Genomic DNA, 27,868 nt, shown 5'->3' with positions numbered 1-27,868 from the left:
ATTTCTGTTCGTTTGTCTGAAATTGCTAAAAATGAATGACAAAAATTGTGCACAGAAGAAATTCTTTTTGTGAAACTTTTAATATTTGAAAGATACAGCAAGAAATGGTGAAAAAAAAATGCACCAACCGGTATATAATACTTTTGTCGAATTGATGGAATAGCAGTCAGCCAATTTCAACAAACGAACAGATCTGAGGCCTGCCAACATCTCCATCTTTGTTCAGCAATAGAGGTTCATTTCATTCATGTCCAGTGTTGCCAGATCTACCGAATTTTCGGTAGATCTACCGAATTCGCATAAAATCTACCGATCTACCGATTTAAACCTCAAATCTACCGAAAAGTTACTCAAAAAAATTTTCATAATCTAACATTTTTACTTCATTTGCATAAGAGAACATCTAAGGCGTTTTGTTTTGGACTGGTGACTGGTTGATGTGCCGTTATTCCTGGAGTCGAAAGGGTGATCCCGTTAATTACCCCGCTTTCTTTGTGTTCTGTTGTCGAGGGTGTGAAAGTGTCTAGCTTTTATTTATGTTTAGTTATTTTCTACATGTTACGGACTTGAACGTATTTCTTTAGAATTATATGACTGTAGCTGTTTTGTTGTTCTTTTTTTTGCTTTTCTCCTTTTGCCAATTGTGTTTCACAATTTATTAATTTATTTTAAATGTAAATCATTTTATTCCACACTGTATATGCATTGTTTTATGACAATATTTCTAGGATTAAATGGAAAACAGCGATTTTGTTTACGTAAAAACCGTGAAGTTCTTGCAAGTTTTTCCAACGTTATACTTCATAGAAATATTGCTTTTTAGTTTTTTCAATCTGGAAGGCGTTTTGTTTTGGACTGGTTGATGTGCCGTTATTTCTGCAATCGAAGGGGTGATCACCATCACCAAAACTCCGTTAAATGCCCTATTTTTTTTTTGTGTTCTGTTTAAATTACGCCATGATGAGGGTGTGAAAGAGCGTAGCTTTTATTTATGTAAAATTCAATCGTTTTATTACAAGGAATACGTCCAGTGCCGAGAAATAAAAAAATCTACCGATTTTTTACGAAACCTACCGAAAAGTTCCGAGTTGATCTACCGAAATGTCACTCGATAGGTCTGGCAACACTGTTCATGTCGTTTATTTTTCTTCTCTCAGAAAAATGGCGTTGGAATAGTGAGGTTTGAGTTGTAAATAATTTTTATTAGTCACTGTGAAAAAAGATTAAAAATGTCTCGTTCTATTCGCGCAGAAACACGAAGTCGTGCCAAAGATGATGTGAAAAAAGTTATGAATGTTATAGACCGGGTTAGGCACTGGTGAGTTAATTTGTTATTCAAGACTTTACAATTAAACTAAGTGGTCAATATGATTTAAAAATTATTTAGAAAATAATAAAATGGCCCTTTAGTGCAATCATGTTTTCTTACGTATCCATATGTCAGCCTCATAATCATAGCTGACTAGATTTCGTGAATATTTGCTAATAATCCATGTACCGAGTCGTTAACGAGACCGAATGGATTTTTAGCAAATATACAGCGCGGCCAAAATAATTGGGAGTTTAAAACCTGAACCACAACCCACCAAGATCGAACTGGGGTTGCTATTGATTTATTTGAGCAGACTAGGAGCCATCTGGATCAAGTTTTTCATTACGTTAAAACTGATAGATACAGTTAGGAACACGGAATTTCGAGCATCATTTTTCTGTCACTTCAAAAAATTGCGATGTAAATCACTCTTTATTGTCAACGTGATATTTAAAAGTCACATTTTGAAATTTATTTTCTGTTCACGTCAATCAAAATCGTCGCAAACGGTAAAATTGAGGTTACTAATGTAAATAAAGCCTATTGTACATTTTTTGACAGTATATTGACAGTGCCCGAAATTCCGTGTCTCGTACTGTACCAGTTCTGATCATTATCGTGAAAAATAATAGAAATATTGGAAAATTTAAGAGTAATAATGAAGGAATTAAACCAGGCCAAAGTATCGGTTTAAGGTTTAAAATTTCAATTTATTGATTTTATTAGTGCACAAGTTTCATGAATAAAAAAATCCAAAACGTATCCTGTTGCCTTGCCCTTTTTGCGACATTTGACAATGATCAATCAATTATGGACTGACTTAAGCTTAGACCTAACATTACAGTAACTGGAGATTACCGATTTTTGATGTAACTCCACTTTATTTTGCTTTTATTAAACTCACTTCAAAGTCTTAAAACCCGTAATTTAAAATTTTATTGCGACATACCAATATGTAAAATGAATAAAAAATTAAAAGATGTGTTGTGTTTAGGGAAAAGAAATGGGTTACTATTGGTGACACTACAATGAAAATATATAAATGGGTCCCAATAGCGAACGAATCGAAAAAGGGAATGAAACATCATAAAGATGCGAATAAAGAAAATATGTCTCGTAAAAGCGCGGTCGACAGTTCTAACTCCAATTCAAATTTTAGTCTAGCAGAAGATTCCAACACTTGTAAGCGTGTTTTAATTTTTTTACGAACATGTTTAATAAAAAAACTGTTGTAGGTTTTTCAACAGTGAGTGATTCACAAGGTCCAACGGATTTTTCATCTTCGCATATGACGTTTTCGGAAGATTCCAATTCGCAAGGAAGTGAAATGGCTGTGAAAAGACTGAAAACAGACTGATTCAATTTATCTACTTATGTATATTCATAAGCACTTGAGAAATCCAGTTGCAGGTGTTTTATTTTTTTGGTAAATATGAAGTTTGGAGTCTTGCAACTAATCTAAGACGTATCCAGATGAAGTTCTCAATAGTAAAACCAATTAATACTCAACGAGGGATGATGATATACCGTGAAGAGATTGTCCATGGGTTTTAAAAGACGAAAAATCCTTCATAAAATTTGCAAGGTGATCCAGAAACGACTGGAGAGACTAAAGCGGCCAATTAATTTTTAGAACCTTGGTTTAGTTGCAAAATTAGAAATGACTTGAAGTCGTTTCAATGTACTTCCTGCTTCATAAGCATTATTTTTTTCCATAAATCCTGTATATAATTTCGAAATATTCATTTATTTGACTTACCTTTAGAGTGTTAATTTATTTTTTAAATAAATTTTGTATTTCTGTAAAAGGTCAGAGTTGAAAATATAAAGATATATGAAAAATTTATTGTATTTGCTAAACAACTATTATACATATTATTGACAAGACAATATGGAAGATATACAAACAGACCGTTAAAATAGTAATACTTGTTCACTAAATATTTCATAAATACAAGAGTAATATAATCCGTACGAATTTCAAATACTTCTCTGATGGACGGTCATCACATTTTTTTTACATAATTATTGCAACTAAAACTGGATATGTCAGTATACACATAACATTTGGCATTTGGTTCACACAAACATTAACAAACATAATGTTTAAAACACAAAATTCATTCCAACAGTACCTTTAAAATAATATAAATGCAAAATTAAGCTAGTTTCTCACACAACTCGAAAAAATGGACCTAATGTAGGTTAAGTTTGTCAAATTAGTTCTAATTTTTCTGTGGAATTTTTCAGGTTTTTTTTTTTTGTTACGGTATCACATTAGAACAAAATTGATTCATATTCATAAAATTCCACTGAAAAATCGGACTTTTTCGTAAAAATTTAATGAAATGGCAAATTTTAAGGTCACATAAAAAACATGCATAGCCCATCGGACCATGGACATAAAATACGTTATCTACACCTGTACTTTGCTGTGAACCAACAAGGACACGCTCAGCAATCGCGAACAATGCTTGTAATATCAAACGTCACTTTAGTCCTAAAATATGTACAAAAAAAGTGAAAAATAGATTTTATTTTAGGCCTCAAAACATGTAACAATTTTAAACATGTACAATCTGACTAGAGAAGGAAATAAATTGGAGGAAGACTGGCCTACTTTTTATCAAAAAGGGGCAACTTCGATCGCACTGCACCTTCGCAGACAACAATTCTGGTACATTTGTGCTTTTGCGGTGTCAAATGCGAATTAACACTGACCGCGCCAGAAGTCCCGTGTTTTTCTAACGACCTACGTAAAGCTGCTATCCTCGAACTGTGTTGCAAACCGCCCCTGACGCCGCCGGGGTGCCTCAGATTGGCCCCCTTCTTCTCGAAATAATCCACCATCGACGATATATTTTTCGGCTTCAGATCTTGCACCCAGTCGGAACCGGTCAAACTAGAAATGTCTTCGCTGCTGTCGGTGCAAATCGACGAGGCTCTCTTGCAGAAGGCTTCGAACTCGGCGGGTTCCAGCTCGTCCAGAGACCTCAAAGAACTAACCGCCGTCCCGCTGTCCCACAAGCTGCTGGGCGAGAGACACTCGCCCACGCTCGAGTAAAAACCGGATTCGCATGAACCCCGCCTTCTCAATCCCGTCGTGGCGGCTTCGGTGTTTCCTAATTCTAACAGGTTAGTGCTGGAGCCCCCTTTGAAGAAGGGATGGACGAACAAGGGCGACCTCGAGGCCGTCGTTTTTCGCGAAGCGGTCGGCGAGCCCGGGAGGGACTTTGGTGATTCTGTGGAGTCGATGAACGGTGATGGCATCTCGCAACACGAAGAGAAATTGCCGAGGAACTTTTTCACGCCGCGGAATTGAGTCAGGGCCGCGAACGGATTGGTTGTACGAGGTTTGTAATGCGGGTCTTGTCGACACATTGTCAACGCATGACGACGAGCTTTGTCGCTGGGGGTCGCGTGCAGCGTTATGGCCAACATGGATACGTCTTCCGAAAGCGATCGCCGATGAACTACTGAAAACAAGTACCAGTTAAAGATAGCCGATTGTTATTACAGTGACGAAGCTTTTGTAAAGCCGGTACTTACCAAAATCGGCTCCGCCATCTTGACAGAATGGCGGGCAAATTAAGACAACATTATATTACAAATTTTATAGTTAGTGCATACATTATCTAACAGTCGTGCAAAAAATAACATTCAAAGGAGTGCATTTTTACAAGTGCATTACCGGTATCGACTCACGTCAAATATTACACACAGTGTATCACTCTCCTCGTTATTTTGAAATAACACCTTTATCACTTTTGCAACAACTTATATGCTCGTACTTGCAATTAAAATAAAGTAATGACTTTGTTTACCCACGGTTTCCTAATGTTAAATTAAAATTGAAGTAATTATGTCTAGACGATAGCATGACCTTTGCAGAGAAATTTTAAAAGATTTTGAAAATATACATAACTCTACAATAAGAGTACGAGCATTTTTGTAACTTTTTATTTAATATATGTTTGCATTTTAATCCCAACCCCCAGATATTCTTTCATTAGTTCATTACTTGTAAAATCCAAAATTTACCTGAACCTGAACACGTTTTATTTTGAAAGTTGTATTTCCTCCCATCGCATCATTAGCTAAGAATCCTTTCCCTAAAAATGCGACGCGGAACCATTCTAGACATTGAAACGCGATCAGTAACTTTCAACTGTACAAGATATTCTGTGCATCCATCAAATTGAACAGAAACACGAAACGATTGGAAAATCGGCCAGGAAGATGGATGATAAAAGACTTAATAAACCAATCTGCAGCAAGAGCAGTAACAAACTTACAACGAAATTTAACAGAAAACATCAGAAAAAAATCTTTGAATATTGTATTACATTCGGAAAAAATTACATGACCGAATTCCTACACGGAAATCACTTTTCTCATCTGGAAACACAAAGAGTAGACTCCAGAACAACGGAAAAAATTCCTTTGAATGATAAATAAAAGTAAGTTCCGAGAAGTGTTTGGTCTTTGGTTATAAAAAGCAGGGAGGATTGCAGAAACATATTTAAAAAGAACGTGTAAAAAATCGTGTTTGGAAAAAAATTCACGTGCCTGCAAGAACATGATCTGAAGCATATTTAAAAGTTATGTCTATTTCACGAAGGAAAATGCACGTCACGTATTAAGAACCATAAAGTAGCGACTCTGGGGTTTAGATCTGAACCTGATTGAATTATTATGCAATGAGAAAGAATTGCCGAAAGAACAGCTTTCTGTAATATTCTGGAATGTATCAAAATTCATAGAGAAATTTGCGAATGAATCAACCATAGTTAGAACAGGGTTTTTTAATTGGCATAATATTTATGATGATCGCTTATTATTTTTCAATACTTATCACTGATAGGTTGTACAGGCCGATCAACAATTACTTAGATACGGGGCGGCTATGACTTTGACAGTGTCTGATTTTTCGCATCTTTGCTAACTCAGTTAATAAATGTCAAAAAACTGTCACTACTGATGAAATTTTACCGCAAAAATGTTTTTTTTTTTTTTTTGTAAAATCGTATCAAAATGAAGTCATTTATACAATAAGTTGCGGGCGTAAATAATGCCTTTTGCGCCTTAAGGCCTAAAAGAACAACAATTAATTTTAATAGAGGTATTTTCATATTTGGTGGCGGAAACAAAAAACTGAGAAATGTCACAAAAATGTATTGTCAGTGTCAAATTTCTCATAAACGCCGTAAAAAGGAATGTCTAGGTAAATTTAAATTTTCGTTAAATAAATTGAAAAAACAAATTCTAAGGAAACCAATTTTTGTCAGTGCTTCATAAGGAAAAGTTATTCTCATAGAATCAAACGTATTACAAATTATTTCTCTAGTTCGACGATGAATAACTTTCTTATTGCCAATTTGCTGCATTTCTGTCGAAATCACGAACGTCTTTGACAAATTTGACACTGACAATACAAATTTGTGACATTTCTTAGTCTTTTGTTTCCGCCACCAAATATGAAAATACCTCTAGCTATTTTATTTGTTGCATCACATTGGCAACCAACAACATAACTCTTGATTTTTGAGAACGAATCATGTCATTTATTTTTTCAAAGCTTTAAGGTGGATTTAAATGATTTTACAAAAAATAATGTTTACATTTCGGGCGTGAACGGCGATTTTGGCCCTTTGGCGTCTTATAATCCATCGGCCCTTCGGACCTCGTGCTTATAATTCTGCCGCGGGTCAAAATAGCCTCCTTCACGCCCTCAATACAAAAATATCTATTACTTCAGAACATAAAAGAAGATTCAGCATTGAATCTTACTTTCGTAATGGTGTTTTTAATAACGGAGAATGGAAATGGACATACAGCGCTGTTGCCTGATTATAAACACAAAAACAAAAAGTGAGGTTAGATTTAAACATCTGATAAACGACTGGTCTTAAAAAAGATTGATTTTTCAAACTGCGTATTAAAAACACGCAAAAAGTGAGGTTCAATTTAACCGGCTGATCAGAGTTCACAATCGACTCTTCAACGTAAACCAACACGCCGAAAAAAAAACACCCATTATATGCAACCAAAAATACTTCCATGCATCCAGAGCATCTCAACGTCTAGATTTGGAAATACGCCCAAAATCTCAAAGACTTCTTTGATCTAAGTAATTGTTGATCGCACGGTATATCATTCTACACCTGACAACCCTGTGCAGAAAAGTCAGACTTTGACCTAAGCTCAGAAGATTCCTTTCTTTTGTCCCTTGTTTATAAAAAAGACAAACAAAATTAGGTACAACGCAAAGTGTTAGCGTTGATTTAACTTAACGAGATTGTTTGATGCAAATAGTACATCCCGGATATTGAAAGAAATCTAATATTGTTGACAGAACACGGTTAATTGTGGCAAACAATGAAACACAATAAAAAAAAATTGGTGTACCACAAGAGTCAGCTCTCGACCTCCGTTATTCTTATTTTTTGCAAACACATTGGCAACAATCGATTCAAGTCCATCGTGTTACATTTCCGGCAATTGACAACACTTATTTAGCAAACAATCTGTGGGTGTATTCTAAAAAATACGAGACACGTTTAATAAATTTGTCATTTTTGTGCGGCAGGTTCAAAGCGAAATTTTTAATCGTCATTTTTCCATCCACAACGACGAATCATTATAGCCTTTTAAAATTGGTATGCCACAAGTAACTCGACTATAAAACGTTTACTTGGTCATAGCGTATGCAGAATATAACCCAATCATTGCAATCTGAATGACAATCACCATATAATCAGAATCGTGGCTAATTTTCTAAAAGTGTGTTAACTTAATGTTTCCTGCGCTTCGTCAAAATCGGTCAAAAACTCATTACTGAAAACGATGTCCTCTAAACTGTCCTCGACCCAACTACGGCTCGATCAACAACTCTCAAACGTTTTTTGAGACAGACAAATAAAATTCATTACTCTTCCTCTCGCTGTCGCCATTTCATCTGGAGACAATAACGGTAACACAATTGCCGAAATACGCGTCGTTCTCTTGTTCCGAGCACTTTTTGCACGACTGATTACACAGTTTCCAGAGGAGCAATATCCAGCAAAGAAAAAAACCACCGAGACGTTGATACATACTTTTCCTGTGTTGGGGCGCCGACGCTTGAACGGACAACCCGGGCAGTTGCTCTTCGCTTTTGGCGGCGCAACTGGCCAACGTCGGTTGCTCCAGCGCGGGGGCGGGCTGCAAGTCGGCGAGGATGTAGGATAATATGTGGACGATGTCGACGAACGTCGGTCGACTTTTGGGATTGATGGTGCAGCATCGAAACGCCAAATTCAGAAACTCAGGTACAACGTTCAGCCCACACATTTCGGTGAACGCCAGATAGTCGAGACCGAAATTGTCAGTCCTGGGCAGCTGGTCGGGATCGGCTTCGACGCGTGCTAACAGTTCGCATAATACTATTCCGTAACTAAATACATCACTTTGTTGGTCGTAATATAGACCTTTCAGGCACTCGGGGGACATCCAGTACGGCGAGCCGACCGTACACAGTTTCGTTTTGCCATCAGGGAAGCTGCTGGCCAAGCCGAAGTCGCCGACGACGGCTTGCAGCTCGCCCGATTCCAGGCGTTTGATCAGGACATTCTGCAACAAAAGGCGAGACGGTCAGTGGCTGCTTCTCGCAAGGCGACAACGAAAAAATCCGGCATTCCGTGATGCTGTGAATCGGTTCATTATCGGACGTTAATTATATCGCTCAACGAGCGGTCGGGTGAAGTAACAGGATGAAAAAACAGTTCTTAATTTGTTTGGAAACGGTAGAGTGAAAAGAGAACCGTTCGTCACTCACTTTGCTTGTTAAGTCCCTATGAAATACGTCCTTGGAGTGGAGGTAAGTCATGCCGCAAGCTATGTCCCTGGCCAGAGAAACCCTCGTCGGCTGAGGCAAATCCACGTTCCGGTTCTGGATCAGTTGTTCCAAAGAACCGCCGTTGATGTACTCGGTGAGGGCATGCAGTTGACCTTCGTGAACGCATACTCCCATCAAATTTAGTATATTCGGATGAGATAATTTATTCATCAGTTGGACCTCCTTCAACATGTTGCGCCGATTGGAACGTAACAAGTTCATCTTCAACACCATCACGTGGCCCGTGACTCGATGGGTCACCTGGAATGAATACAACAAAAATAAATCATATTTTTTTTCACCCAACGTTACATAATTATTTTCAAAATGTCAAACTCTTAATGCCAATAACACGGTTAACAATTGCCGTTAAAACAATTTCCTCTACGTAGATTTTGTTCCGAGTTATTTTTGAATTATAATAGCGGCAATAAAAAATTTAAAATTTGTTGCCAACAAATACCACAGTGTTTTCCAGATTATTACTGTCACCACAATTTTCTCTAGATGGAAAGTAAGCGTAGCAGATCACTTTAATAAATCGTTATATAAACTGTTTTATTTTTATCAATTGACGTTCTTTTTTGTGAAATTCATGTTGTATTGAATTATGAAATTTTATTCTTCGAAAAATAAACCACAACTTACTTTAAATGTTATTGCATAAGGTAATTTAATACTAAAATTACGGTTTTTATTGTTATTTAATTAGTTCCATAAAAACATAATCGAGTTTTATACTCAATGACTGATTTAACTTGTTTGCAAAATGAAAAATAGGTTATTACAGTCGATCAAATAAAATTTAATGCGCACAAGACCCCATCCAATCAATTTTTCTTCTAAATAACAGCCGCTTTTAAAAAATTACTGATCTATTTCTGCTTTCTGTAACATAAACCGAAACCTGAAGATCTATTCTCTTGGTTTAATGCGGACTACTTAAACTGCGTAATCTTCAACACAATTTATTCGTTTGTCCTAACTTGAAGGTCCTTGGTTATTTGCAATGGTAATAAATTCATTGTTATCGCTATTTTTTCCAGTACATATGTATTTCTTTGCACCCAACTCGGTTAACTTATGGACTACCTTGAAAAACATTTTTACTTGAATTTTTGGCATTCCTCGTTATTTATAAATGCTTCATAAAAACACTTCCAGTAAGACTGAGCTTCTGCTTGAAAGTTCTTACAATCAAAATATTTCACCGTTTCACTAACAATTGTTCTAAATGTACGTGGAAACTAAAACAAAAATCTGTTACGATTTATTACCGACCAACTGTAAATATTTTCCCAAAAACTTTTAAATAATCCAGACTTTTGGGTGAGTCATTTGCAACGGATATAAAAAAACGCAGGGTTTTCATCTTTTTCCAAATGCCAAAGGAATTTTCTTTGATAACAATTCCGATCCAGTTGGCAGAATCAAATTGATAACAAACTATGAATGGCATTATTTACCTTCTGGCGGATATATCGGTGACGTAAGACAATTTTACTACTCTATTTACAGAACTAAAGGGAAGGCCTCTGATTCACCATTTAACTCTGTATGAGCGTTATCAGGGCGTAGTAATATGAAGGGAAAACTTACTACTCGACACTGTTGAAAAACCTGAAGTGCAGAAAACTATCTAATCTACAAATCAAATCGGACTTGCAAAATGTGTTGATTCCTCAAACATATTAATGAATTTACACATGCGTCTAAAACGAGCAATCAAATTGGATTATTACGTGCGACCGCATCCTTTTTCCTTTCCTACTTTCATTCTTTTATATAACAGAATAAATTCTGCATAAAACTGCATTACGTACATTTTCCGTGTCCATCTCTACTTCGGCGAAATTCACTTCGAAACGTGGAAGTCAAAATAATAATTAGCACGTGCAAATCAAGATTATTGTTACGAAAAATACTGCAATCAATAATGGAAATATCGCCGATCACGTGTCTGGAAATTAGCATATAAATAATTTCCTCCCATTTACCTTTTTCACTTCTGCATCGAGCATGCATTAAAAGAAAAGAATGTAAAACTTTCGATTCCGGACTGCTCTACCTATCAATTACTGGCATCAGTTATAATCGTCTAAATAACAGGACTGTTATAAATTCTTCTGTGACGTAAATGCGATCAGATAATGTCGATCATTCGTTATTTTAAATGATAATATTGTTACAAAAATATAAAGAAATAATTGCCAGACCAGATAAGACTGATTCGGTGGTTTACTTTAATAATAATAATTATCTGCACGAAAATAATAATTCTCATCTGGTGTAACGATCGTCCGGGCTCTTCACTTTCGAGGCAGATTTTTTGCGAAACGGAGAAATTCCATTGAAAAATTGAGAATTTTAGTGAATGGCACCCGATGTGTCGGATGTGGTGTAACAATTTTGTTTTCTGTGTTACCTCTCGAGTAGAAATTAAGAATAAAAAACCACACAATAGTATGTACGTCTGAAACAGATACATGTTCTCCTTTCATAAAATCCCCGTCTCAAAAAAATCTAACCACTAGTTAACATTCCTGTGAGTATCAAATTACCGAAGGACTGTCCGGCATGAAAAAATAAAAGTCATCCGCTTTTTTCGATGTTATCAAAAATTAATTGGTTTCTGTTCGGGCAATTAGTCACGAAACGATTTATTTTTTTGGTGATGGTCCACCACGGTCTACATATCATTTGGGGAATATTAGAAATGTGTGTAACTTTCTCCGCTCGGATCTTTGGGACGTCCGTCCTACGCACCCCGAAATAGCGAGAAATTGTGCCGAGCGATAAACATTTCAGTATTTTCAGCTTTCGTGCCGGCTTCACTGACTCACGGTGACTTTTTCAGTTCGGGACCGACCGCACCGGTGTCAAAACTTCGATTCACATCATTAAAAACCGCATAACTTCCAGGGGTAATCACTGCAGCATAGTCATCATTGATTTTTCAGCGCCTGGTGCATGTGCACCGGTTCCTTTCAATTTGGAAACTTTCCAGATGGTTAAATTCGCGTAGGAAAAAATTTGCAAATTCGTTTGTAGGTAACAGAAACTATTCCAACAGCCTCTGGCTCCCGACCAGCTATTTTGACTTTTAAATGACATTTAACCCGAAGTTTGGAACGTCTGAATTTTCCCCGACGGGGGTGAACCCTTGCAAATAACGAAACCATCACCTTATCCGTATTATACGGCCGTAATTACTTTATTGTTAAGTTAAGCGAATGTTTATCTGAGATGTTGACACAAATATCCGACGAGTAAACAACTCCAGCATTGCGGTGAGCTTCATTACACGAAAAACATATTCTCAGATGCGGAAAATGTGCGACTGCGTTGCCAACAGTTAAAATGTTATTTGCTGTTGTTATGCTTGGCGATTTGAAGTAATTATTTACTTCGGCTGGAGTCTGGAAAACAAGACCTTTGCCAAAAATGCACGCCAGGCGTTTTGGAACCGGAGATTTTCACCAGGAAATTCTCAATACTGACTAAATTAATATCGCAAATTACAAAACTCGTTTATGAAGATAAAATTTCACGATTTCCACATCTGATAAATACGTCACAGTTGTTTCATTAACAATAAAAGTCGGTTAATTATTATGTTTAAATATAGAAGAGCATATTGACAAATTTAATTATTTTATTAAAATATGGCTTGATTACTCTTCGATCGTGACTCGCTAGTTGTGGATATACAGTATGTTTGGTGAATATACAAATGCCGAGTTCAATGGTCTTAATTTTCATTAATATTTTGACTGCATGACTTTTGTATTTGGAAAACTACAAAAGTCAGTATCACTTGAGGCGTACATGTGGAATTTCAACTAACTGATGAACTTCCAAATTTAAGCTTTGCGTCAACATTTTAATTTGAAAGGTACACAAGATCGTCAAAAAAAAAATCAAAACATTATAAACATAATCCGAATTTAAAACAGTCAAACCGTATCAACAGGTACTCTATTTATAGGTCGATCGGTTTTAAAGTAATCAAACATAACAGTTTTTTCGTACGAAACTCGTTCACTTTCCAGCTCTCCATACGTGATCGTACTGTGCAAGTAATTAGCCTTGTTTACGTACTATAATCACAAGGTTTAAGCTTATTGCTAAGGTACACAACAGCAACGCGAGATAACCACACGAATTCTGACATAAACCAACATCAATTAAATTTTTTTTAAACAGGTTCCCACCGGACAGATCGGTACGATTTATTATCGTATTTTTTCCAACGAGTTTGGAGCATCGAAAAATGAAAAATATCCTGGTAATTCGGCCCGTATAGAAAATGATTCAGCGAAGACGGGTGCAGAATTTAAATTTAATCCTTTGCAGCTAAGAATATCAAACAAAAAAGTTAAATAGCGTCATTGCATGTGTCATCGATTGACGTCTGTTTCGAACGATGTAAGCAAAATTTTCAGTCTTACGTTCTGTTGGCCACGAACGCGATAATTTGCCAAAACTCAAGCTCAACTCCCCACATGACGACCCGCGTAACAATTATTCCTATCTCCTTCGAATTCTCTGCGATTATTGAAAAAATCCCGATAAGGTTTCGATCAACATAAGTATTTACCGATAAAACAATATACTTAAGATCTTTCATTTTTATTATGATCTGATAAGAAATGATGAAATGTACATTTTGGATTTTCTTTTGTCACATGTACGATGAATTCCTACATTATTTGTAAAAAATAGTTTCAGATCAACTATTGCTTTGAAGTCATTTTTATTATCTCGACATTGTTTTTTAAAATCAATGTCAACCGAGCATTTTTTTATCAAACAACGCACCGCACCCTTGGGTATTTTGCAAATCAGTGACAGTACAACGCATAAATGGAACTCTTACATGGTTTTTATCAATGCCATTAAATTAAGTGGAAAAGTGTCATAAACATATAACAATTGACAAAAACCACGAAAATTATGTTCCACGAATTGGTGAAATAATTGACTATTATCAACAAATAAAAATTCCCTATATTGTCGAACGAGATTTCTTCACTTTTACTACGAAATGTTTTTATATAACTCAGACAGTGTATTATACAGGGTGACTTTGAAAGTTGTGCAGATATTTTAACCAATGGTAGAACTCCACAATAGTAAACAATATTATACAATGTTGATATTTTTCGACAAAAAGGGGCTGAAAGTTTTTCAAAAAAAAGTTTGGGAACCACTGAATTTTATTAAAAAAATGGGGCAAAAAAAATCACAGTAGACTTTTTTGCTGATATTTAATTCAAAATTAAGTCACTCTGACAAGAACTTCAATTTTAACCTCAATTTAAATCACAAATGGCTTTCACTAACCTGGAGAAACCCGATATGGTTTTGATCTATGGCGAAGGCAGTGGACATTCAGAGCTAGCACGGTAAATCTACTGTGAAATGTTGCTTCAAAGGATACTTCCCAATGCATGAACCTTTGTAAACGTTGTGCAGCATCTTCGCGATTTCGGGCGTTTCGAAATAAATAAGCGTGATTTTGGCCGCCAACGAGAAGGTCACATTTCAGTTGCAGAAGAAATTCTTCACGAAATTGAAAATCAGCCTGGAACAACAAGTACTCGGCGTCTTGCAAGTCACCTGGGAGTTTCTCAGTTTCTAGTTTGGTTGCGAGTTCAAAACGCCGCTCAGGAAATTCGTAAAAACAGATGGATTCTGAATCGTGGTCGGCTTTCTTGAGCACGTCGTGCTGAAGCTTGCATTGCAAACGATGGCAGGCATTTTGAGCAAATTTTACTTTGTGTTGGTTTTTTTGAATAAGTTGCAGACACTATTTTACCATCATTCATCACTTTACAAAAATTTTATCAAAAATTCATGATAAAACTCAAAAAACTTTTGCTCGTACAGTCGATGGACAAATAAAACTGGGACAAAAATGACAATCACATAAGTCAAAATTTACAAATTTGCATCGTTTTACATTATTATATAATATAGACAATGACAAATATACTGACAATTCAATGGTCTGATTTACATAGATTAAATTTTAAGTGTCCCAGTTTTATTTGTCCACCGACCGTACGTCAAAACCGCCTGTCAAATTTGAAAATTTTCAGCGGTTCCCAAACAAACTGATTCCTTTGATTCTCTTGTAAACCATTTGTATATAGCAAGTTGGCTTATTTTGCCTTCTTTTAACACGAGCTACCCCAGGTTTAAATATTTGCACTTTCAAAATCAGATCGTATATTATTTTAAGGAATTTTTATAAACATAGCTTCACAATTCAAATTCACAAAAGCTACAAACGTCAATTTAGAAGTTTCTATGAAAAAATTGAACATAAAAATTAAAAATGTAGAGTAAACCCAATCGAAGAACCTAGAAATCGTATGTTTATGTAGAATAGAACAGTGAGTAACTCAGAGCAGTACTCAGAGTAATTCGGAGCAAGTTACTGAAATGATCAGATTGTTTCCAGTTAAAATTTTAATCATTTCGAGATTATAAAAATTTCTAGCAAATTCTGAACCTGAACATTAATCACGTTCCTAATTAGTTATGATAACTATTTTGTTATTTAAAATTACACGATTTTTGACAGCTCCCAAACCTTCACCACACCCAGTATAAGTCACACCTGCTTATAATTTCTTGGATGATACAATAGTGAATTTTTCAACAAGTTATTTGTGTTAATGACAAAGTTCACAAAAAGGTTAAGCATATTTTAATCTTTTCATTTGTTTGCAAATTAGAAAATGTGCAACCTGTTACATCAAAAATCTTAGATCTTAGATGCCGCTCTTCGTTGTGCAAGTGTCCAAGAAAATACAAATCATACGAGATGACACACGCGAAAAATATTTGATTAAATTAAATGAACACAACATGTAGTACGATTCGGAAAAAAAGAAACATTTTGATACGAAGCCAACGGTGTAAAATAGAAAATTCCAAGTCACAGCAACAAACAACGGATGTATTTAATTGAGAAGATAAAGCAAGAGGCAATACGATTGGGCAACAACACACAAATGTACTCGTAATTACGTAAATACACCAAAAATAGCGAACTGGGACTGCATTTTGAAAGATCTTAATGCAGGATGTGGTAATTACAAAAGTGTCCACGTTTGAGGTCAGTTTTAATACCTGACGATTATTTCCGCGGCCACTTGAGAAATTCCTTTTTTCATATTACTCAAGAAAAGTAAAATCGCCACTAACCATATTTCATTGAGTCAATTTCACGCCTAGCTATTCCATTTCATCTTTCCTCGTAGTCGACAAGTGCAAATCTGCCGTTGAGCCGTGAGAATGGGGAACACCCCATCGTTGACCGGTAATTCTATTCGGCATGGTTGTAAAATAAAGAAAACAAATCGACAGAGTGTTGTAAGTGATTTTTAATTAAATTCCAACTGGTGCCTCACCACATTATGCTTTCATCAAAACAACACGCGAAATGTACCAAATGGAATGCCATAAATTCAATTTTATGGCAATTCAAGAAAGTTCGCCGAATGAATTTTTTATTGTGCAGTTAGGATTTATTTACCGCTAAATATTTACACACTGAGCGAGATGAGAGCGAATCATCTCGATCCAGACACAAGCAAAGTTCCATTATGAATTAATTATGCCGTAAAAATCTCACGTACAAGCAATTATTACAGTAAATAATACTAACTTATTTTATTTGAAAGTACGTTTTCTACACTGTAGGCTTGTTATTGGTGTCGTAGAAAATAATCCTAATTGTGTTTGCATACGAAATCAATGCGGAACGACATCTTTTTCTTTTAACGGATCACGAAAAACACCGCCGATGTACATCAACGCCACCAGAAATAGCGCCAAAAAACTGCTTGAAGAACCTTCGAGACTTGATTTGCGATGTTCTTGTGTTATAAATATTTTTTAGATATCCGTCCGGTTCGCTAGGTGACAATTTAAAAATACCACAAGGGTTGTCCTAAAATTTTAATTTTTACATGCTCAAATGCACGACGCTCCATGTCCCACATCCAAACCCACATCACAGGTGTATAAAATCCATGTTTTATTCCGTTGGCACAACCAAAGTGTTTTCTTAACACGAAACCATTCTGATAGTGTGTTGTGTTGGGAAACACGTTTGGCAAAGGAATTCGTTTTTCAACATGACCGAACAGTTATTTAGTCTTGGCTCAACTTTCAGAAGGTCCATCATGAAAAATCGGTTTTCGGTTAATTTATGACGGGACAACTGTTCACACCTTAATACTCAAAAACCACATCGAACTCCGTTTCAACTGAAAACACCCACATTTCGGCTAGTCCTTTTTGGTACAATTTCATCAGGCACCAGACACGATAGAAAGTGCAATTTGATAGTTTATTATGTAAGTTGCAAATTAATGCAACCAGTCTTTCCCAATATGTACAAAATATTTATTCAAATTAGATTCAAATATTAAGCATTCTTTTCCCAGCCGTCTGACTTGATTCAAATACATATAAATTTATGTACCTAAACGTCTCGCACAATTTGACGGACGATTAAAACACGAGTTTGTATTATTCAAATGAGGATAATACGGCAAAATGCAAATAATCTCACAACATTTTACAACGTAATACGATTACCCGATTACCGACGCGGATGTGATAAGAGAAAAACGGTATCATGGAAGACGACAAATATCCTGTTCATATTTCAGTATCTCACCCAGCTTTGCAAATTTTTGCGTTACACGATGAAAAATAAATTTTCAGCTGGAATAAAGTTTAATTGCCACACGTCATTTCCACGTCTTTTAACCTCGCGTCAAGGAAAAAATGAATTTGAATTACATATATGACAATGATAATCACGAGGCAAAGGTTACTCATTCAAAAAACAATAAAAAAATAATATATATAATGGAACCCAATAATTTTGTCACATGTATGATAAAACACACCTTCTACTTCCGTCACTATCGACCCATTTCGTCAATTATGTTGTCATCATTAGGAATTTATTTGGCAAAAAGGGTGTGTTTTATTATTCACAATTTACGAGTAATAAGGGTCAATCAAGATTCCTTCCTACATATTACGTACTGTCATAATATGAATCATGGTTTATCAGTGGTAGTAAAGTCTAATTTTTTGTTGAAGTAATCGAAGTTGTTTCATACTTTACTCTGATTTAACTTTAACAAAAAATAATTTGGCAAAGGCGTTTATTTGTCAAACGCTGAAAATCTGACATGCAGAAGTGGTCAAGTAATATCTTTATACAGTGGAACTCGGTTAGAACGAACCCGGCTTATAACGAACGCTCGGATATAACGAACAGAATTGAAAGTCCTATATTATATTAACAAATTTGTTCGGTTATAACGAACCTCGTTTACAACGAACGCTTGCTTTTAACGTCCAATATTTAGGCGCGAAAGCAATCTACAATTCGGTTATAACGTACGCACGTGCACTTTTGTTACTTCTAGGAAACAATAAACACAGCAAGCGTTGACAAGGCAGTCACTGCTTCTTAGTTTACGTCCGTATGGCCTAAATTACGAAGAAGATACAGGATGTCTTTAAAAAAAACGGCCCACGCTATAACTGATGACCCAAATGAAAAAAATTATACAGGAAACGAAATAGCTCTAAAAACATTACAAACCTGAGTGAGCATATAATTTTTATACCATCTACCCATTTATGGGCAATGGGCAACTTTTATTTTTCAAATAGTAACCTATTTTTTTTATTGATTTTGTTAGAGTTTTGTTTTCTGATTGTAATGGCATAAAAAAAACTACATATACACTTTGATAAGAAAATTTTCGAGAAAAAAAGGAAAATATGTTGCATCAAATAGTTATTTATTTAACGAGTTCGTGTGTAATTTTGGCTTTTTTTGGGATGAGTGGACCAGTTTAAAACTCGAGTGAAACGAGAGTTTTAAAGGTCCACGAGTGCCAAAAAAAGCCCAAATTACACAAGAACGAGTTGAATACAACATTTTTTTGTTCGACGAGCCTCTTAAAGGCTCCAAATCGCTAAAAATCTTTAAAATTAGCTTGACGTTTCGTTTTGACAAGTTGTCAAATTTATAAAAATCCGTTCACACAGGAAAAAATTCTCAAATTCTGACAGTGTCGAACAAAAAATTAGGTTTATTGTGATATTAATGAAAAAATCAAGTTAACCGACCTCCATTATTCGATATTTTTATGAATTATAATTAGATAAATAAAAATATGCAACATGAAACATGCGTAAAATTGCCATTTAAGTCCAGCACACTACCAACAAATTTTCGTTTATGAAATAAGGATAAATCTAAGACAGGCTGTATAATGAGAGGGATATTTTCAATGGTGATGAAACGGGATTATTTTATAAATAATAAAATAAACACCAAATCAAACTTTGAAATTCAAAGGTGAAAAATTAATTATGTGGCAGAAAACAGTCCAAAGAACGGCAAACGATTTTTGTTTTGCGCTAATATGATCGGTACCGAGAAGAGGAAACTCTTAGTGATTATTTGAATTAAATAAAATGTTTACCATATTATCTTATGTATACCTATAATATGTAATTATTTATCTTTCTTAATAAATAACGATGACGTACGGTTAGAACGAACGATCGGATATAACGAACAAATTCTGAAGTCCCTTGAGTGTTCGTTATAACCGAGTTCCACTGTATTTGCACACATCTTTCAAAAATTTGCCAAAAATTTGCTTTTAGAAGTTCCAAAAATGTCACTGAGGAAAGTTATTTGAAAATAACTATTTTGAATGATTGACACTCAAACGAAAAATGTACACTTTTTTGTAAAAATATTAAATCTAAAATTAGTACATTAAATAGTTGGCTCCATCATGGTTCCTAGGGGCGTTAGTCGATTGATAAATTGGTTGCACTGTTATTGTCAAATTTGTCATTATCTGCGTTTAAATAAAATTACTCATTATGAAAATGTTTCTAGGGTGAAAATAAAATACAGGGTCATTATAAATGATTGTCCCATCGCAGTAGGCGTTCGTGACGTAGTTGCATGTCCCGCAACCTCATAACATGAGTGAGACTAGTATCGCCGATAGATGGCGCTAACGGCGGTAGTGGAAATCTGTCTACTAGTTTGTCTAACGTTGCGAGGCTGCGGCACATCCAAAATTTGTGTGGGTTTTCAACGCCAACTGCGACGGAACAATCATTTATAATGACCCTGTATAAATATTACGTTAAGCATTTGGATTTGCTTGCATTTAATTCATAAAGTCTGGCTGCCAATTCAAATGTAACTCTCAAAAACTCCCCTAGGAACCAGGATCGGGCCTACTTTCTCGGATATACTACTGTAATTAAATCAATTCGTCCAACAAAGATCTTCTTTGTCAAAACGCTTAAAAGCTGACATGCAAATGTCGTCAACTGTGGATCTTTATGTGTTAATTTCTCAAAACAGGTGGTCAAGGATTGAAGCTTAGGGGAGAAATTTTTACTGCAGCCATTAATCAGGTAATTGTTAGGATTATCGGCAATTGTCCATAAAATACTGGAACTTTTCTCATCATAAATCTTTTGCTGAATATCATTAAATCGGTTTTTTTTTTCTTTTTTTTTTGTAGTTAATGTTTCTAACAGCGGAGTTGCAATTTTATTATCAAATACATGACACTGCCATAAAATTATTGAAATAACTGAAAACAATTATTTTTTGCACTTTTACGGCACCTAATTACCTCAATAAAAATTACAGTACTTACTGTCGCGGGCAATAAATTTTTGGCATTTCAAAATTTGGTTAGATTGTCACAAATTTAAAAAATTTCCCTGCCTGATTATGCCCACGTCACCAAAGTGTCAAAAAATTGAGAAAAAAATGTCATCCAACATGATGATAGGTTATGATATTTACGAATGTTTTACAATGGAGCATTTTCGATTGCGTCAAAGAATGACCTTGACGACCAAAATTTATTGCTCGCGACTGTACATACAATTATACCCCTGTGCCGAATGTACTCTCCAATTTGAAAAAATTATCTTTACAACCAGCGTCAATTATCCTGCTGGTAACAAATTGTTTACTCACCTTGTGATTCTATTTATCTTTCAAAAATTTGCCAAAACATGCAATGTTGCTTCAAGTTCAAAACAATGTTACTGGCAAAAGTTATTTGTAAACAAACATTTTGAATGACAGGCAAATACTGTAGTCAAAATTCAAATCAAAAATTGTTCTCCTTTTTGAAAAAGAATTCCAAAATATTTACTAAACTCCGTTACTGACATTCTTGGTGATAAAAATTGAATTTATCCGAATTATTGCACATACCTACCTAGTAATTGATTTTGTAACCGCTGCTTTGTAGTTAAAACTTTGCCGAAATCTTTGACCGAAATCTTTGCAAGTGTAGTACAAATTTTGATTAAAAACAAGCCTAGATACACGTTATGTAACAACGTTTATTTGCCAAAATGTTTGTCCTTGATAAACAGAAACATTTGCTAAAAGTGTACTTCCGAATTCCAATAATAAAAATTCGTCTTATCTGGGACGCACTTTTCGAAAAATAATGCGCTAGGTATAAACTTCTTCAAAGCAAAAATTTAGCAAAAACAGTTTAACCTGGAGTAGCCATAAGGAAACATTTCAGAGTGTAAATAAAAATCATCAGTTGCCATTTACATCAAAAATTAATTTAACCAAGATTTGATTTAAAACTGTTGTCTGCAAAATTCTCTCATGGGAAAGCTTTATCGAGACCTTTGTTTAAGATTTCGACTTTATTAAGGGTGACAATACAATCGGTGTAACACCACTGTGACCTTTGATCCAAGCCGTGACTAGTAATAAAAAATACAGTACGTAAATGATAGTATCATAAAAAGTGAAACGTGAACTACAGCAATAATTATACTACTTAGCATAAAATGTATAAAAGATAATGACGTCTATTTATATTACTGTTAGTACATACTTAAAGAAAAATATTTGGACTAAAATTTCCTCCTTTCGCATTCGCTCTATTTCTACATTTGAAGTATAGTGACAGAAAAAGATCGATCAATTGCCGTATCGGGCACTCCAATCGATAAAAGATTAAGTATCAGTTGATTACTTAAAAATGTAGTCGCCATTAAGGGGCTTAAGGAGGAAGTGGCGTGTGCTCACATTACGTCAAAATCAGCTGAAATTTGTGGGGCCCTTTCGGCCACAATCACGGAAATAATAAACTCCTCCGCAATGCCATGCCACTCACACGGATTAACTTTTCGGCTAATCGGGGGACGTAACCTAAAAACATGTCCCAATAATAAGACTGCTCGAACCTGTAATTCTAGACTTAGCGTTTCCAATGTCGCAGATTTTTGAGTCGGGGTTTACCGTATTGGTATCCGACCGCAAAGTAATCGCCCGTTAATGAAGTGGCAAAGGTAAGTAGGTAGGTTATAGTTTTTATCCCGTCATATATGGCAAACTCGAGGTTAATACGAGCATTATGACCCAGTTTGAGACTTGGCGAGGCGATATATTTGCGAATGTGGAGGTTATGTCATACCTTGAAAACTTCGGAGAAGAACCCCGAGCCGATCTTTTCCTTGTGGAAGTCATCGAGGCGGTGGAGGGACGCCACCGCATGCTTCAACGCCTGACATGACGATCCCGTTTTGAGTCTGTCACACCGGGTCCTGGGGGGCTCCGACAGTTCGTTATTGGGGCAGTACAATTTTTCATAATTTGTGTCGTTTGGATCACAGGGGATGTCATATATACACGAAATTTTAGCAGTACAGGATTCATTTTTGTTGGTCGAGTGCATCATATTAGAGTGAGGTCTTATGTTATATTAACCAATATCGTACATGTTTTTGCACGACTTAGGTGGACCACTCTTGAAGTCTTCTTATTACACATAATTTTTAGTAATTTACTATTTCACTGGAAACCTTTGAACACTTTGTCAGGTAACTGCTCAACATTGGTACATGAGCAACAACTGTCGATCACAACAATGGAAAAATCATTAGACATCACTTATCTAGGTAAATATAACGCGCAAGTGGATTTCTGCAGGTTTTATAATTAAATTTAGAAAATGTGTGCACTGTTGCAGCTTAACATAAATAGTACACTTCTCCACACTTGCTCGACTTAATTCAGATGCGCTCTCCTCTCGTTTATTCGGCACGGAACACCTCACTTTTAGGCACTCGAACAGTATACTCCTCCGCTGCAGCCTAGCTCGCAATTTGAAGTTTCACACGTAAATAAAAAGTTAGTAATGACAGTGCAAGCTTTCACCCGTCCGTTTAGCATCCACAGCTGCCATATTGTGAGAAATGTCATCACGGATCCTCTCCGTCTCGCTTCTGTCCGCGTCGGCGACAAAGATAGCAACAAGCCGCGTCGGATGCAGCTAATTGCGCAGTTCGTCGGTGGCGCATGCGGCCCGCGGTTCGAGCGCCACTTTCAAATCCACGATTTTCCCAAAGTCGCAAAAATACCGAAAAGGTCGAACCTTTCATGTATTACGAAATAATCAATGGACAATGTTGTGAGTTTTGTTGAAACAAAAGAGAGGAATTTTTGAAACGTTTTCAAAAAAGTGAAATGCTCCCATGCAGGAAATGTAATTCACATACTTTCTTTTCTTCTCCACAGTCGTACAATTGTTTCCACAATAGCCCTAATTACCATAATGAAAGTAGCAGATTCAGTCAATTTAATTAACAAAATTATTTAAAGTTTCGTTTGTAATATCAATTAGAGATTTCAAAACAATGCTGAATAACGCAATTATATTTTATTAAAACACTCATACTACATAATGTTATCTAATCTACTTTTTCAGATACTTCAAATATTTATTGGCATCGTACGTGTCTTCAATATCGTCCACAATCTTCACCTTTTTCTTTGGTTTTCTTGCTTCCAATCTTGCTTTTCTTTGTGCCTCACTGAGAGTCCAAATATTTAACGGCAACTTCAAATAGATTGAAATTTACTGATTTTCAAGAAACTGATACGCCTACCTTGATAATTTGTCTAGGCTCGTGGTAACTAATGTTAATGGTCGACCCATCTGGGTTAACGAGAACAGTAGGATATGTCCTTTTGTAAGTTAATCTGTGGGGTCTGGTAATACTAGCCGAATGACAACTTAAAAGTCGCACCGGCACAAGGGTTTTCAATATATTTTTCGGAAACATTTAGTTAAAGCGACAAACTCTCAATACAAACTGGCACAGATAATTACTAAATTCAGCAAATCAATTACCCCTGAAATAAATAGTAAAAAGTAGTGTTAATGTTAGGTTATGGTGCTATTTAGATGTCAAAGTTATCTAACTCTCAATAAAGAAATCTTCTATGCCGACCAAGGAGGGGGCGCCATCAATTGCATGGAAAATTATTGTGTAGAGCCTTTATTAAAAATAGATATATTTAAATATGCGCTAATGTTTAAACAATAAGTAAATATTCGTAACAAATCATATACAATAAATTACTATGTATAATCAAGTATTATTTTTATTTTTCACCTTTTTTCTTGTTTTAATTTTTTTTTAAATTTAATGTATTGATTCCAATTAAAGAAAAAGATGTCTTTGGTGATTATTTTTCGAGATCACTTGAAATCACCAATGCCATAAAAAAACTGGTTGTGTTCATAGTCCAGTAGCTCCCGCTCAAATTGACTGTAAAAGCGAAAGTTCTTATAATTAATTCCATTATTCAAATATCTATCTTGTAAGCAAGCAGTAAAAATTGTAGTTTCCTTAACATCGTAATGATCATAACAATAAATTTAATTTCCTTGTATCTGTCATTCTATTTGGCTGTTAACAACTGGTAAGGTGGACATTTACTATATATTCAAATATCTGTTAAACATTTAAAACTATGAATATTCCTTTGGGTATCTATACCTAGGTATGGTATATTTTTAGCCTATCCAGTCCGCAGTTGTACCAAATAACACATCCGGTGGATCACGCAGAAGGTCCAACATGGGACGATCGGAAAGGTCTTTTGTACTTCGTCGACATTCACGCTGGAAACGTTTACTCATACGAATATGCAACAAGAGAAACACACTTTGTTCATCTGGACGGGGAAGTTTCTCCCGTTGTTCCGTCAAAGAATAATCCGGATCTGTTAATCGTCGGCTTGAACAGAACCGTGGTGGCCTTAGATTGGGACGGTAAAAGTAATTTTTGCCAAATTAAACCTTTGACAACTGTATCGAAACAATTCCCCACGAGTCGCTTCAATGATGGCAAAGCGGACAAACAAGGTCGTCTGTGGTTTGGTAATAACTTTGCGAAATGCGTTTAATTTTTTTACAACGTGGTTGCAGGAACTATCGGATTTGAAGATTCAAGAGGAGTAACCCCCAATCACGGAGTATTGTATAAAATGACTCGAGACAACCTAGACAATCCTGCTGTTATGATAGCTCCTGTGAACGTAAGCAACGGCCTTGCTTGGAACAAGGCCAACAATAAATTCTACTATATAGATACCCCAACTCGCAAAGTAATCGAATATGATTACGATGACGAAAAAGGTGAAATTAACAGCGGTCGTGTGGTCTTTGATCTCGGGCTGTATAACTCAGTTACCGGTTTTCCTGACGGTATGACCACAGACGAAGAAGACAATTTATGGATTGCTCTTTACGGCGGAGGCGCTGTAATAAAAGTTGATCCCAAAACGAACTACCTTCTGCAAATCATTGCTATCCCCGCAGATGCTGTCACGTCCGTGATGTGGGGTGGTCCACATCTCGACACTCTCTTTGTGACGACATCGAGATTCAGATTGACTGAAGAGCAAAGAGCGATGCAACCGTTGGCTGGAAGTGTCTTTGCCTTGGTCGGTTTGGGAACGAAAGGACGACATGTTTTTGAAGCCGACATTGTCGACACCATTTAATTTTTATATTTAATATATACACATACGAACATACGTACATTTTCTTATCTTACTGTTATCGTCGCATGTACTGTTAAAATTCGCACGCAGCTGAATATTTACAACTGTAGCTATTACTTTAAGTGGCTCAAAAATATCATAGTCGAACGTTTAAGATAAAATAAATTTAGTATCGAGACACTCTAAAAGCAGTTTATTTCGGAAACTAAAAATGAAAACGTCAATCATTTTCGTCACCATATGGGCCCTTGTGCGAGCGTAAGTTGCTACATAATTTCGTTGACGATACAAAATTGTTTGACAGTGTACCAGGTCCGGGAGTTTATCAACTCACGGATCCAGTAGATCACTCTGAATCTCCCACTTGGGATACAAGAAACAACATCTTGTATTTTGTTAACATCCACGAGGGAGAAATATACAAGTATGATTACGAAACGGGACAAATCGATTCAATAAAACTAGACGGAGAAGTGGCTCCTGCTATTCCTTCAAAAGCAGACCCCAATCTCTTGATCGCAGGGTTGAATAGATCTGTTGTGGCGGTCGAATGGAACAGTGAATCACCAGCCACAGACAGAAGAATATTAACCACTGTCTCAACTGAATTCCCAACAAGTAGATTTAATGACGGAAAAGCGGACAAAGAAGGAAGATTATGGATTGGTACAAGTAATATTTGTTTTGACATCATTTGTGAATGAATCTGTTCTAGGCACCATGGGATACGAAGGTCCAAATGGACTAACCCCCGACGAGGGTGTCTTCTACGAAATGACTTGTGACAACTTTGACCCTCCCTTAATTAAAATAGCTCCCGTTAACATCAGCAATGGACTTGCGTGGAACAAAGCTAACGACAAACTCTATTACATAGACACCCCTACTGGACAAGTTGTAGAATACTCTTATAACAATGAGAAAGGAGAAATAAGCGATCGACGAGTGGCTTTCGACATGAATGATCACATTGGTGTTATAACTGGTAGTCCAGACGGAATGACCATCGATGAAGATGATAATCTGTGGGTGGCTTTGTACGGAGGTGGTGCTGTAATTAAAGTAGATTCATCCAGTGGTGACCTTTTGCAAGTTGTGGCCTTGCCAGCTGAAGATGTGACTTCAGCTATGTGGGGAGGGCCTGATTTAGATGTTCTTTTCGTCACAACTTCAAGATATTCGCTTACAGAAGAAGAAAAGCAGCAACAGCCGGCGGCTGGTGCAGTTTTTGCAGTGATTGGGTTAGACACTAAAGGGTTGCCTATGTACGATGTAGATCTTTTGCAGTCGATAAACGATCAGGTATTGGTTGAGAACTTTCGTTTCTTTATCGATAAAAATATGTATTATTTTTTAGGATTGTGGCAGCGACAAACTGTAGTGGTAATATTTCGTTAATAACTCAATGTAACAATCTAGTGCAGATTTCGATGTTACTCAACTGTGAACATCAAAGAATGCTGGCTTTTTTATGTTTTACTAACGAACAATATGTTTAAAATAAAATAAATATTCAAAAGCATAGGTATTTATTTGATGTCAGCCTGTACCTGTAAAAAAGTTCATTTACAAAATGGCCGAAAAATATGACGTTAAAAAGACAAAGTGAGTGACTTGAAGCTTTGAAAATGACAATTCAAACGAGTAAGACAAACGTTCAAATAAATCTAACACTCTGATAAACATATTTTAAGCAAAACACCGAAAATAATTTTACAAAAAATATTATTTTCCGTTGCGTAAAGATTGTTTT

At 35.9% G+C, this 27,868-nt stretch overlaps 5 protein-coding genes across 6 annotated transcripts; 3 read left to right on the top strand and 2 right to left on the bottom strand.

Moving 5' to 3' along the window:
- Window positions 1-211: 211 nt before the first annotated feature.
- On the top strand, window positions 212-3,156 carry BCL7-like (chromatin remodeling complex subunit BCL7B-like protein). Its single transcript, XM_069042498.1, has 4 exons — window positions 212-252; window positions 1,138-1,318; window positions 2,307-2,494; window positions 2,548-3,156. Exons 2-4 carry the CDS (start codon window positions 1,230-1,232, stop codon window positions 2,667-2,669), a joined length of 399 nt encoding a protein of 132 aa, XP_068898599.1. The 5' UTR covers window positions 212-252; window positions 1,138-1,229; the 3' UTR covers window positions 2,670-3,156.
- On the bottom strand, window positions 3,142-23,520 carry cdi (center divider). Of its 2 annotated transcripts, none has more exons than XM_069042482.1 (4): window positions 22,736-23,520; window positions 9,129-9,449; window positions 8,410-8,923; window positions 3,142-4,788 (listed from the first exon to the last, which is right to left on the bottom strand). In XM_069042482.1, exons 1-4 carry the CDS (start codon window positions 22,997-22,999, stop codon window positions 3,929-3,931), a joined length of 1,959 nt encoding a protein of 652 aa, XP_068898583.1. In that variant the 5' UTR covers window positions 23,000-23,520; the 3' UTR covers window positions 3,142-3,928. The 2 variants fall into 2 exon arrangements, with proteins under 2 accessions (XP_068898583.1, XP_068898584.1); XM_069042483.1 differs by having other exon boundaries at window positions 3,142-4,785.
- Window positions 23,521-23,961: 441 nt separating this feature from the next.
- mRpL55 (mitochondrial ribosomal protein L55) lies at window positions 23,962-24,536 on the bottom strand. The gene is made up of 2 exons (XM_069042499.1): window positions 24,210-24,536; window positions 23,962-24,160 (listed from the first exon to the last, which is right to left on the bottom strand). Exons 1-2 carry the CDS (start codon window positions 24,384-24,386, stop codon window positions 24,017-24,019), a joined length of 321 nt encoding a protein of 106 aa, XP_068898600.1. The 5' UTR covers window positions 24,387-24,536; the 3' UTR covers window positions 23,962-24,016.
- Window positions 24,537-24,824: 288 nt separating this feature from the next.
- Window positions 24,825-26,115, top strand: LOC138126713 (regucalcin-like). The gene is made up of 3 exons (XM_069042495.1): window positions 24,825-25,029; window positions 25,128-25,489; window positions 25,538-26,115. Exons 1-3 carry the CDS (start codon window positions 24,968-24,970, stop codon window positions 26,113-26,115), a joined length of 1,002 nt encoding a protein of 333 aa, XP_068898596.1. The 5' UTR covers window positions 24,825-24,967.
- A 116-nt stretch (window positions 26,116-26,231) lies between these two features.
- LOC138126710 (regucalcin-like) lies at window positions 26,232-27,637 on the top strand. Its single transcript, XM_069042491.1, has 4 exons — window positions 26,232-26,373; window positions 26,420-26,781; window positions 26,831-27,417; window positions 27,473-27,637. Exons 1-4 carry the CDS (start codon window positions 26,327-26,329, stop codon window positions 27,494-27,496), a joined length of 1,020 nt encoding a protein of 339 aa, XP_068898592.1. The 5' UTR covers window positions 26,232-26,326; the 3' UTR covers window positions 27,497-27,637.
- Window positions 27,638-27,868: the final 231 nt, after the last annotated feature.

Source organism: Tenebrio molitor, chromosome 3 (genome assembly GCF_963966145.1).
Source record: "Tenebrio molitor chromosome 3, icTenMoli1.1, whole genome shotgun sequence".
Classification (NCBI taxonomy): Eukaryota; Metazoa; Arthropoda; class Insecta; order Coleoptera; family Tenebrionidae; genus Tenebrio; species Tenebrio molitor.
The sequence above is the reverse complement of the archived record's forward strand: the minus strand, read 5'-3'. Positions and strand labels throughout refer to the sequence as shown.